The sequence below is a fragment of the Cupressus sempervirens genome, chromosome 3, assembly GCF_028749045.1.
Source record: "Cupressus sempervirens isolate cs-2001-9-10 chromosome 3, ASM2874904v1, whole genome shotgun sequence".
Taxonomy (NCBI): domain Eukaryota; kingdom Viridiplantae; phylum Streptophyta; class Pinopsida; order Cupressales; family Cupressaceae; genus Cupressus; species Cupressus sempervirens.
In genome coordinates, this window is record NC_143120.1 from 536,424,075 (window position 1) to 536,437,533 (window position 13,459).

Sequence of the window (13,459 nt, forward strand, 5' to 3'; positions counted from 1 at the left end):
GAGCAATCCTGAACACTACGGACCTCCGGAAGCGAAAGAGCCTCCCATTTTGCCAACTCGAACCCTCTACCCAACTTAACCTACGAGGGCCAATGATAGGATAAAACCAAAAACCATATCATCTCAAAAAGGGGACATTACAGTCCACACTCCTTGAAATTGCTTGTTCCCAAGAAATCTTAAAAACAAAGTAACACACTATGCCACCCAAATCCCAAGGGTAGAACTATATAATGTCCCTGTGGCCACCAAGTAGCCCTTGTAATATGATCACTCGTACAACTGACAAAACCTACCAAACTAAATCAAATCTGACTATAGATGTCACGGTATTGAACATCTCAAAACAAGCAACTCAGAAGGCTGACAAAGCTTGCTTCCCAAAATTGTGCAAAGTCAGTTGTCATACCCATTGACTAGTCAGTTGTCATACCCATTGACTAACTTATACATGACTGAACCATGCACTTGAAAGAGATCATGCACACAGGCATCAAAAGTAAGACCATATGTGCTCAACGCCATGTACACACCCTAAAACTCCTTTGCGAGCCTTGTCCGAAATCTCGATGCAATGTAAGGATCCCAAACTCTAAACTAGTGGAGGGTTTGGAAATTTTGCTCAAAAAAATGGTATCAGTTTTAGAAGTTTATCTTGGTGTCTTGAGCTATAGGGAGCGACAACTTTTCATTTTGCAACATCAAGTTGAGAGAATTGTGGTTGTTTTGGTCTTATCCAGAAGTTCTGAAGAATCAAGAAGGGTCTTCGTAACAGGTACATATCACGGACAAGACAAACGCCCCAGGGAAATGTGGGAAAACAAGCCACAAAAACTGTCTAATAGGCTGTCTTATTAATGTTGCTAAGTATGTTGCAATAGTAGTTACACTTACTCTTTTTCCCAATTTCAGTCATTCATAAACTGGAAACAATGCTTAAAATCTTAAAATTCCATAATATGCAGACCTCAGCAGTTCAGTTTGGCACCTGCATATATTTCAAATTTTCAATGCTGTTCATAAATTTTTTAAAACACTGCTCCTCATTTTCATTGGATGCAAGGCAAAAGTATATTTGCATCAGATTTTCAGGAAACCTTTTTTAAGTTCAAATGGATAAAATCCAAACTAATGTTTGACATCACACCAAATAAATTAGATATTTAGAAATAAATCATCCAAAATATCTTGAAGGAAAACTCACATACCTGTCAAATTGAAAACTGCTTCTAAGACCGCATCCTCGACAATCACGTTCAATATAATCAAACCTACAAATTGTGAAAGACATTCATGTACAATATATTCAAACCTACATGTTGTGAAGCAAAAATGTCTCAAAATATGCAAGCAGAGTGAACAGAAACAAAGACTAACATTTAGATTTTTAATCCAGTACATTAGAAACAGTAGGGTCACAATCTAGAGCATTCGAAGACAGACTTGAGTAAAATCCTACAAGTTTAATATAATACATCAAAGGAACTGTTTTCAGTCAAGATTTTAAGGTCATTTATTTTCATGCAGCAGACACCACATAGAAATTAATATAGTATATGTATTTAAACTCTTTTTGAAGGCCAACTTACTTGTCAACATCTATGCTATTGCGCCCATTTGCAACAATGTCAAACAGAAACTGCTTCTCCCCTGAGGCCTGCATGAAAAAGAACATGAGGACAAATATGTATGCATAACACCTTGTTAACTTCCACTATAATACCCAATATCTACTATAACATTCAGCTAATTTCCTTTCCTTTTGAAAATTGACTTAACTTGCTTGAAACTAAATTATACTTTAAGTACTCTTACTTGTATACTATTATTTTACCTAAGAGAAGATGCGTAAGTCTAGAGGATTGTTTCGTAAACTTTTACCACAAAACTTATGATGAAGGTTAATATATATTTGAGGCATGGAGCAACACCATACAATGCCCACAGTTGTGTTTAATTTAAAACAAGATAGGGTTTAATTAAAACATCATTTGAGATTATGTGGAATCTTCTTGAATTTCTTCCATGAAACATGATACCCCATGGATGAAAGACAAAACTGCTGTAGTGCATAACACATGAGAATAGTATAGCAGTTCATAACATATTATATTACTTAGAAGTTGCTAGAAAAGTTGGATATTAAGAAATGCAAATTCTTGCTCAAATATAAAATAAAATCCTAAAACCTAAATTTTAGATTCAAATCTTCTTTACTGATTCAGGTTCTGCCAGACTAAACAAAGGTTTAGCAGCACATATGAACATGGAGAGTGCAATATTTCACATTCTAGTTGGTGACTGAAGAATTTTTTGCATCAAAAGGTGTGATGGTTTTCTTTTATGATGTGTAGTATCAAAATGTACTTTAAAACCAAAAAAGAATCCAAATGTATGCTAACTATTTATCAATGAAAAAATACAGCCATACTGCTCTAACTAAATAAATAGAGCAAAATATAATCATGCCAGCAAGACTATTTGGCATGGTCTTCAGGAAGATGTTGTGCAGCAAGGCGTGGGTCAGCAATTCTGAAGCTATGAAACTTGCTCTGAAACTAGATACATGATGTAATATACTGTGAATGAAAATGGTCTTGCATCAATTTATTATTCACCTATTTGTTTCTTGGGTGTGTCTCTTTTCCTCCATGTGTATTTAATTTTACCTCAAACATGTCAGCAAAAAATAGAAAATAATATATACTCATTGTTAGAACAATATTCTTGCTGGCCTTTTCTTCCTCCCCAGAAATACAAAACATTCTTTGTCCTTTTAATTTTATATGCAAGTCATCAAAAGTTAAACCTATTAGCAAAAGTAATAGAGAAAAATCCAAGGTTGCATGGGTACATGGGTACGGGAACAAGAACGGGTGGGGGTATGGGAACGGGTACGGGTACGCATATTTTTCAAAATAGGGGACGGGGTACGTGTGTATGCCTAATTTTTTCTATATAATTAATATTTTATAAAAAATATAAATATCAAAATATCTGTCATGAGTCATGACATTGAGCATTCAAAACAAGAAATTTGAAAATATGAGCCATAAGTCAAATATATATATATATGCTATTGTTGAATGTTTAAAGTATTTTTCATAATAGGGGACGGAGGTACTTGGGTATGTCAAACTCATTTAAAATTTATACTTTTATATTTATAAAAAATCTGAAATTATGAGTCATGACAATGGTCTTTCAAAACAAGAACAGTGATAAAGTTTGCAAATGTAATGTACTGTTTTCAGTTTCAGATTTGCTATATGTTTGACATAATAAGACATGATAAATGCTTAGATGCATAACAAAGAAGGCAGACTTTAAACATGAACAAGAAGATCCTAAACCATATGACAATGACATATTGCAAATGATAAACTTATGACTTGGACAGTGATAAAGTTTATTGTTAATGAGTATCAAAGTTTCAAACTGATTTGGTATTGAATTAAGTTTGATAAACAACAAGCTAATACAAAAACAAAAAACCAAAAAAAAAATTCAGAATCTTAATCAAGGTCCTTAGCTATGATGCTCTCCACCGAGTACCCAATACATGGGATACGTGTACCCGGTACTTGGGTACGTGGGTACGAGTACCAGGGGTGAGGGTACGAGTACCCATGCAACCTTGGAAAAATCTAATCGTTCAATTAGCAGTGTACAGTACAGACTTAAAGAAGAGGTGCAGCAGGTGTAAGAGTCTACCCTAGCTTGTTACACTTTTATTTTGAAATATCTGTAGTTATAAATGGATATCACATCAACCCAAACATACGAAATACTATATTGCATCAACTAGATTAATGATGAAAATAACAATTAGATTTAGGAGAACTCAATGTGCAATAAGAATAACAATGATCATATGCATTCAAATGTTGGCAATTTCTTCTAAGCAGCAGCAAGTATTTGGAGTGACATATTTGCCAAGTAGATGAATATTTATGGAATGAAAGTGTGATAAAATTAGAGGGATGATATGGACGGAAAAATAAAGTTTAAGGTATAATGAACAAATGTCAAGCAAAGTCAAAGCAGTTTGAAAGCCTGTGCATAAGAACAAACAGCAAATAAACTATGCAGACAGTAATATCAAAGAGTGAGTCAAAGACACGGGCAAGAAAATCGAAGGCAGTATTAAAGACTTGACAAAAGAAAAGCGGCGAAGGTCAGCAAGCAATTAAAATATCGACGCATATATTAGCAACACATATTTTCTAAGAGGCATAGATCCTAAAAAAATTAAATTTATCGATATTCATCGATTATTAATGAAGGAATTTGTACTGAATCCAAGTTGCTGGGAACACGGTGACCATCTACATAACAAAGCGATATGATTCCAGCATGGACAAGTGCGTGCAAATATGAAAGAGGCAGCAATCATAATTAGAAGATGTGATTACCATTGGTTGAAGAAGAAAGAATTCATTGATATACAGGCTGAGATGACATATAAAATATATATTTTGTCAAACTTGAATAGCATCAATGAACTAAAGCATGAAACGTCTAAGGTTAAGGAAGAAACAAACGAATGAAAAAGAAACTATGTTAAGCGCATGGTTATGTAAAGCAAGAAAATTGTAATATGAAAATAATAAATCAGTTTTGATTAAAGAAGACAAAGCATTTAAAGGTATAATTAATTATGATAAGCAGAAGTCAGAAAGGGTAACGCTAAAGAGAGACACGTCCATTCAAAAGGATGCCTTAGTTCAAACTCAAGAAATACATTTAAAAGGACAACAGGAAATGCAAATAAAAAGAGAGAGAAGTGGATAAGCAGAAAAAGCGTATTAAGCAAGATATATAGGAAATACGAGTAGTGGAGTAAGGAAATAATAAAATATATATTATGTTATGTATGAGAAGTTGAGAACAATAAAAGAAAGATTAAATGAGGAAGGTTGTTGTTCTATTAAAGAGAATATAAGAGAAGAGCTTTTGCAGATGTATGGATTAAATGCAGATATAAGTATCAGATTCAAGAAAATGAATTAAATGCTCATCATCAGTTGAGTAAGCAACATTACCAAGGTGGAAAAGCAGTTAGTGTGCAATGAATTAGTGCTCACAAAGACAAATGGTGGAGGTTGGTGCTTCCAATAGGTCGGTGCCTGCAAAGTGTAGGGATTGGTGCTTCTAGTGAGTTGGTGCTCATAAACATAGAGGTTGCAGCATCTAGTAGGTAGGTGCCTACAAAACACTGTAAATGAACAAGTTAATATAAAGCAATTATTTTGCCGTGGTTTTCTCCCGCATTGGGTTTCCACGTAAACATTGTGTTATTGCGTTCATGTACATGATTGTTTATTTCACTATTTAAAGTTATTGTGTGGATAAAAGTTTTAAAATGCAAAAGTTGTTATTCACCCCCCTCCCCCTCTTAATATAATCGTGCGCTCTTCATTTTATTCTTACATTTTGTGTTTGTCATTTTTCTTTCATTCTTGTTGTGTTCTAAAACTTCTAGGATTCTAATTTATAATCAATCATGTTTTTCTTATTTTTCTTACTTCATTTAGAGCCTAGTTTGAGCCCATTCACTTCATTAGTGATTTTGGTTAAAAAAGATGGGGCTCTGCGGATGCGCATTATATACAGGGCTTTGAATAAGAGGACTATCAAGAACAGGTATCACATTCCTCACATAGATGATTTATTGAATGAGCTACATGGGGCCGTTTATTATTCGAAGATCAATCTGTTTAGGATACCACTAGATTTGGGTCCGTGAAGAGGATATGCATAACACCACTTTCGGATGCCACTACAGACACTATGTATTTTTGGTGATACCCTTCGCACTCACCAATGCACAAGCCACATTCCAATCATGTATGAATCACCTTTTTAATATGTAGTTGCGTAAGTATGTGCTGGCAATCTTTGACGGTGTTTCAAATTTAGGACATGGGAGGAACATTTACAATGTTTGGATGCGGTTTAAACATTGCCAAAGTCCAAATGCCATTTTGGCTTGACAAAGATTTTAAACCTTGGGCTAATGGGGTCAAAATCCATCAAGAAAAGATACAAGCTATATTGGGTTGGCCACCAACAAGATATGTTTCTAACTTGGGAGAATTTCTTGGATTGAGTTCTTATTCTAGGAGATTTGTGAAGAGGTTTTCTCAACTTGCGGCACCACTCATGGATCTCACAAAAAAGGGCACTTTTAGGTGGTTAGAGAACGGAGAGGTGATATTTGATAAGGTCAAGAGGGTTATGAGTACTTGACTACTATTAGCATTACTAAATTTCTCTAGACTACTTGTTTTGGAATCTAACGCAAGACAAGCACCCTATTGCTTATGAGAGCAATAAAATTGAAGTCATGAGAGATTGTAATCCACCTACGATAAAGAGATATTGGTGATTATGCATGTTTTAGCTAAATTTACATAGTACTTAGTAAGAGGATGGTTCCTAGAAAGAATAGATTATAACAAGTTGCATTTTTTCTTGGCGCGAAGGAATTGAATGAGAGACAACAAAAGTGGATCAACAAGTTTCAAAGTTATGACTTTAACATCAAATATGGCAAAGGGAAGAATAATGTAGTATCTAATGCACTTTCGAGGAGAACAACGAGTGCTAATTGTGCTATGTCAGAGATTTCAGCTGATTAAAAGTCTCAACTTTTAGTTGAGTATTCCAAGAAAACATTTGCATGTGACATTATGGATGGTTACATTTAGGATGACATGCACTAGATCATTGATGATGTGATCTATTACAAATAATATACTTTATTTAGCTCCTAACAACTAACTTAAAAGATCAAATTAGGTAGGTAGTGCATGATACTCTGATAGCAAGTCATCCCCGGTACTTAAGGCTTATAGGAAGATTAGAGAGAGGTTCTCTTGGAAAGGGCTTAAGTATGATATTCTTAATCAAGTTATAGAGTGGTTGACTTCTCGACAAAGCAAGTCTGAGCATGTGTATCTTGCTAGTCTATTGCAGCCCTTGTCGGTTCCTAAGCAAAAATGGCAGAGCATATCCATGGACTTCATCATAGGGCTTTTGAAGGTGTGGGGAAAGGACAAAAAAAAATTTGTGGTTGACAAGTTGATAAAACATGTCCACATCTCTGTTATTACAATTGATCAGACAACCTCTTAGGTAGTGGAGTTGTTTTTTAGAGAGGTTTTTCAAATTACATTGTTAGTGACAGGGACAAGTTTGTCAAGCATATTTTGGCAAGAGTTATTCAAACTAGTTGGAACTCAACTAACTCCTAGTGCCAATTACCATCCTCAGACGGATGGGTAAACAAAGTTAGTAAATAAGTGGATAGAGGATTGTCTTTGCAATTACGTTTCAGGGCAGCAACGAGCTTGAGTCAAATGGATATATTTGGGCGAGCATTGTTACAATTCTATGTATCATATGATCATTAGTATGACTCTCTTTAGAGAACTATATGGTTATGATCCATTGTCTTTACAGGAGCAACAGGATCTCCTTCCTGCCCACAAGGAAAATAGTAGCCAATTAGAATCAGCAAAAGATTTATTCTGATCAACACGGGACTGAGAGATCTTTCAAGGTTGGAGATCGGTGTTCCTTCAACTGCAGCCCTACCAACAGAGTTAGCTGAGGAAGAATGGCACCGAAAAGCTTAGCCCCTGGTTTTATGGACCTTACAAGATAGTGAGTAGAGTGGGGCAAGTGACATATTAAGTTGGAGTTGCTAGAAGATAGTCGAATCCATGTGTTCCATGTTTCATACCAAAAGAAGGTTGTTGGACAACATGTTACAAGCTCACAAGCATTACCCCCTTAGGACGAGGAAGGAAAATTAGAGTTGGTACCTACTAAGATGTTGGAGGTAAGGGAGAGGCGGTTGAGAAATAAATCTATTTGAGAATTTCTAGTGTGGTGAAGGGGTTTGCCCATAGAAGATGCGACTTGGGAAAGTGAGCACATTCTACATCACCCAACACTGCAATTGCTTAAGGGTAAGCAATCCCAAGAAGGGAGGACAGTCATGTCCCCCCTCCCCTTGGCTTGATCTTCACATACATACACTTAGCCTATTTGAGCATCCCAATAGGCTAAAGTGTCTCTCTATTTTTCTCTCTGTTGATGAGTCACTAATTGGGTCCCTCCTATGAGTAACCGCCTTTGTTTGTCCAAGTTGTGATGGGTGGAAGGGATGGTGTAGCCTATCAATGCATGCTTTGAATGGCGTTTGCAGTGTAACTCCTCCACAACGACCCTGAGCATCTATTTTGTAATGTTCAACACAACCTCAAACAAGCGGTGGGTTTGTAACATCTGCGATTGTAAAACCCTCAATAGGCTATATCCTTAACAAACATCAATTTGCTTTTGCTAATCAACAGTCTGATATTTTGTCAAACATTTGGCAAGCAAATTATTATCACATTCACAGCCGGTTGCTCACAATTTTTATAGATTAAGCCTTTATCAATTTGGACAAATGAACACCATTAAACAATTCAGAAGTAATTTTATAATTGATGACAATGCTACTAATATCCAATTTAAAAATTGACTTCTGGAAATTTACAAGAATGCAATAATGAACCTGGAAATTGACTTCTAACAAATGAAATATGGATTGCAGCTCTCAAGAAATAATCAAATTTACTCGCAGGTTCAAAAATACATGCTCCTTGCTTATAATTGCAAGTGCTCTAAAACCTGATTGCTGCCCTCCAATAATTGATTGCAGCCTTCCAAAAAGTTTGTAATCGCTGCAAAATACAAGAATGACAGACATAGTACATTCCTCTTTAACCACGCAAAACAGTAGACAATAATGGTGTTCCAAATCACAAATTCTCCAGCCACAATGAAATTCCCAGGTATAGTACATAACAGTTGGGAAATACTATAATTAAGACAATTCTTAGAATTAATTCACAATACCTCACTTATAAATTACTAGGCACTTCTTAATTCCAAACCCTTATACTTTAGCAAGGGCAAAGAAATCAGCAAACTCAGAAACTCTTCGCAGACAACAAAAGAAAATAATTAATCGGATGCTTTACTCATCAAATGAGCTCATATTTATAATCTCCAAATGGCACAAAGTTTCCCAAATGAACTTCACTTAAGAAGCTTCCCTCACACAACATTAAAACATAATAAAGTGTCATTATAAACTAATTTATTAAATGCTTTTGGCTCCGAAAATGACCATTTCCACCATAGCTTCAAATTCTGACATGTAAGGCCATTGTTTCTTGTTCCCATGATTTAAAACTTTTCGTCTAGGTTCCAACGAGCTATGATACTAAGGTGACCAACCAACAACACTAACAAAAATAGCAACCTCAGCGTATTTAGATGAATAATAATAATTCACCCGTCTTGCGAAAACAATTGAAGAAGCATCAGAATCGAAATCTGACAATACCAAAGTGATCTGATGATGAAAAATGATTAATGAACCTGACGGGATGACTTACTATAAATAGACGCTCCCTCCAAGATTCTCAGAGCCCAAACCGGAAGCCCGAATGAAAACTGAGAGCATCCTCCAACTCCTCTGACTCAACTCAGCTCATTAGAACCACCAGATTGACTTAGTATAAATAGTAAGTCCCTCAACGGCGCCAAAACACACCATAGGCTGCTGAAGAGCCTATAACCACACAACTAAGACCCTCAAATCATACTGTCAACTCACAAGGGGCGCAATGGTGAACTAACCTGGACAATTGCAGGAACCTGCTAAGTAGCTCGAGTATTTGGGGAATGGTTGTTAAGCGTGGAGGCCATGCTCGATATCACCTAAGTTACCAATTCAGGTTCGGGGACGGATTTGGGTTTGTGGTTTCAAGCTTCCCATTTAGGTTCGTGGTTGGGTTTGTGTGTGTGTGCGCATATATGTTTATTATATACACAAAAATATAAGAGAAACATGCATAATTGCAAAACTTAGTCATTTCAAAGTCTAGATATACATTGCTTGATCATTGATCAATGCCAAATGTCAAAGAAATATATTAAATACCCACTCATTAATCTATGTTTATGATTGCAAAGAAAATCATACATTGAATTACTAAATTGCAAAATGAAATTTCAAACATAGCATAGTTCATCTAATAATAAAGTTTGAATCATAATGATAAATGGCAAGTGTTTAATAGTTTATCAATGATCATTGTATCAAATGCCCTTCAATGGTCAATGGGTCATCAAATAATGAGGGATCAATGGCTTCATCCCCGGCTGCAACTATATCTAGATCCTCATCATTGAAACAAATAATCTCAACAAACTTCTCTTAAAACTTGCAAATGGGCACACCAAAATGAGAGAGCAAATGAGAGATTAAATAAGTGAAATGTTTTTTATTAGGCTCCTTTTTGGGTTACATAAAAAGAAAATATTAAAGAAACATTATTTTATGTTATTTCATTTCATTTTTTGAACCCATCTGCTGCAGGTCCTCCTGGGTTCGCCCAGATTTGTGCCAGCAAGGACTTAGACAGACCTGCAGTGAACCCGGGCACAAATCCGGACTCGTGTGAACCCGTACCTCAATCCAGGTTGCAAGGTGCAAACCTGGCTTCGTAGGAGATTACTTTTCTAAGATCAATTTTTTATCCTTGGTCATTTGTGACAAACACAAAAGGACAAAACCCCTTTAGTTGAGCAATTTGGACAACCCAATCGCAATTTTGGCACAAGCTCAAATAGAGCATGACAGTGAGCTCAAACGATTTGTGATTTGCTACAATCAAAAGGGATATTTCATAGGTGTACTATGGAATTTTGAGTGCACAGATATTGAAGTCATAGAGGGGGAGTGAAATGATCAACTACAATTCTGAAGAATCAAAGTCGGGTATCTGTTTGCAGTGAAGTTCAGGAATATCCATTACCTAAGCATATGTGCATTACTTTGGACCTCACTAAGTTAAATATTTGATAGCATGACAATCTCATCTAGCTAGGCAGAAATCACGAAAGAGACTAGCAATGATGGAACCAACTAAAGCCACAACAAGAGGGAACTTTCTCCATCTTGGTTAGTCAAGATCAAAGTTGATCTGAGCCTGCAACGTTGGACCTAGAATCATGAATCTAAGTGATCACGTGGCGCATGTCACAAATATCTCCCAATTTCTTGTAGCCGTGACCCAGATGCCTTTGATTATTTATAACCAATCTATGTTTTCTAGAACTTGTATGTGAAGGCCTCATGGTTTTGAATTTGTAACATGTGCAGTTTGATATCTCAATTTGGAGTTAGAGATAAACTGGGTGTAATTAGTTTATTGAATATTTGGGCATAAACATGTTTACTTCTGTAAACTGCTGGAAATATTGAATCTCTTCTATTTGTGAAATGGTATATTAGCATTTTGGTTCTTCAATTCTGAGAGTTACAGAAAAGCTTGTGAATAGATTGACATTCCAAAACAAAGACCAGCGTTGTGAAGTTTTTAGTTTTAAGATTTAGACTAATTATTATAGTCAGACCCTATTAAGGATATTACAATTTTCCCATTTGTTCTAGAATTTCCAACTACGTACATAGATATGACATCAGGATATTATTATAGCAGTGTCAAGACTAGCAACACTCCTTAGAGGAATGGAACACTAACTACAAAGGCAGGAATACCACTGCTCAATCATTTTAGCTTGAGTATGAGAGGTAGCATCACTCACCTCAAATGTCATCTTGCATAAATCCTTAGTTGAGACATATCGTATTATTCAATGGAACCAGAGATCACATTAGAGATGAAAGTTGCCTTTGTTTTGTGTGAGAATAAAATAGAATTGAAGAGGGCAGTAGAGGCATTTGCATTTGTGATGAATTATCCTTTGGAATCAAAGACTAATGGACTATGCTATCATCTTGATCCACAAATAAGGTCATCTACTGGAGAAAATTATGACTGAGTGTAGTCTCACTCATAGGAATTCTTTGTTCCTCAACGCTTCTGATCAGCAACATTTTCTAGTACCAAAAGGAACTACAAGAAGCATCATAAAGCAAAGATGGCATGCATAGACTTTTGTTAATATAACAACATATAATTCCATGTTACTAGGAACCCATATTGGAAGTTGTTGATTAATAGATTGACTATAGGTGGAAAAGGTGTCGAGGCACCCAGTCAATGTGATTTGATTGGGCTCTTCCAGCGTGAAGGTGTGAGAAACACTAGTCATAGAAGATCAAAAGAGAATGTAGTATTAAAAAGGTTGCATTATTTTGCCTAATGGATGGATAATGCAGCAAGCACATATTGATCAACTTGCTAGTGCCATAAGATGGATACATTGTGTTGGTTAAGTCAATTGATGCTTCTCGTGAAGTTAAGAAGTGTTACAACTTCATGCAATATGTTTGCAAAGATAATCATGAAAGTAGGCATGGAAAAGGTTGTTCAAATTGTATCTGACAATGCACCAACATACACAGCAATAGAGAGACAAGTTCATGTTGTGATTAGTGATTAGATATCTCTTCTTCATAAATGTTGTTCTCTAATAACCCATTAAAAAAATTTAAATATAACAAACCCTAGCTCACAACTATAATAATTTGCACAATTACATATACTTATGAAATTTATATATATTTTTGGCAAAATGCTAACTAAGGGGGTAGCTTTCTATTTTAAAATAAGATTAAAAGAACCTTAAATAATTACAATAGGTAGTATTAAAAGATCATGCCACCACTAAGTTCAATGATCTTTCCAGCTGGGCTGAAGAGAAAAGACCTTCATTCGTGGCCAAAAAGGTATTGAGATATTCCATATTGGGATTTTATAATCCCTTTCTTAAGCTAAGTCTGTGCCTTTTTCGTTTTTCCTTTCTTGTGTTCAGCTTCTAGATTGAGAATGGTTGCTAATTCTCTAATGTGTGGTTTCATTTATACAAGATGGACAGTGCCCAAAACAATTTCATGATTTTCTTGAGATGCAAGTCCTCTTCAACACAAACCCCAAGCATTAGCCCCTAGTACCTTGATTATTGTCTCCTTCATTGGTGGATTATACAAGCAAGAGAACAAACGTTCAAATCGAATTTCTCAATCCTCCTAGCACATGCATTGCACACCAAAATTCGCCATTATTTTGTTAGAATGCACTAAACAAATGGCATTTAAACAGGAAAACAGCTAGTTGAAACTCTTTATGATTGGCACACTCTTCTCGAGAATGCATCAGTGACTAAGAAATCAACACCCTCAGGGTTATGATGGATATGATGCAGGATGTTATTGCAATTTTTGCATTTTTTGGTGTAAAGTTTGGCAGGGCAGTTAATGTATCTGTACTAGTTAATGAATTTAGTGAAAGGAATGTTGTCCCTAGAAAATCCTTATTTAGTAATCCTCTCAACTCCGCAAATCATTTATGTTATTCGATATGACTATTTGTTGTTATTGATCAATTTTCCTATTTGCAAGATAATCTACAATGTTGTTTGC

The 13,459-nt window shown here is 35.6% G+C and overlaps 1 protein-coding gene across 1 annotated transcript in view; it reads right to left on the reverse strand.

Annotated features, from left to right (window-relative positions):
• The window catches only part of LOC149567527 (uncharacterized), a 104,743-nt gene that overhangs the window by 11,530 nt on the left and 79,754 nt on the right, over positions 1-13,459 (reverse strand). Inside the window, exons 9-10 of the mRNA XM_089820749.1 lie at positions 1,590-1,657; positions 1,209-1,271 (exon numbers count right to left, since the gene is read on the reverse strand). Coding sequence (XP_089676875.1) covers positions 1,209-1,271; positions 1,590-1,657 — 131 coding nt within the window. The remainder of the gene's footprint in view (positions 1-1,208; positions 1,272-1,589; positions 1,658-13,459) is intronic.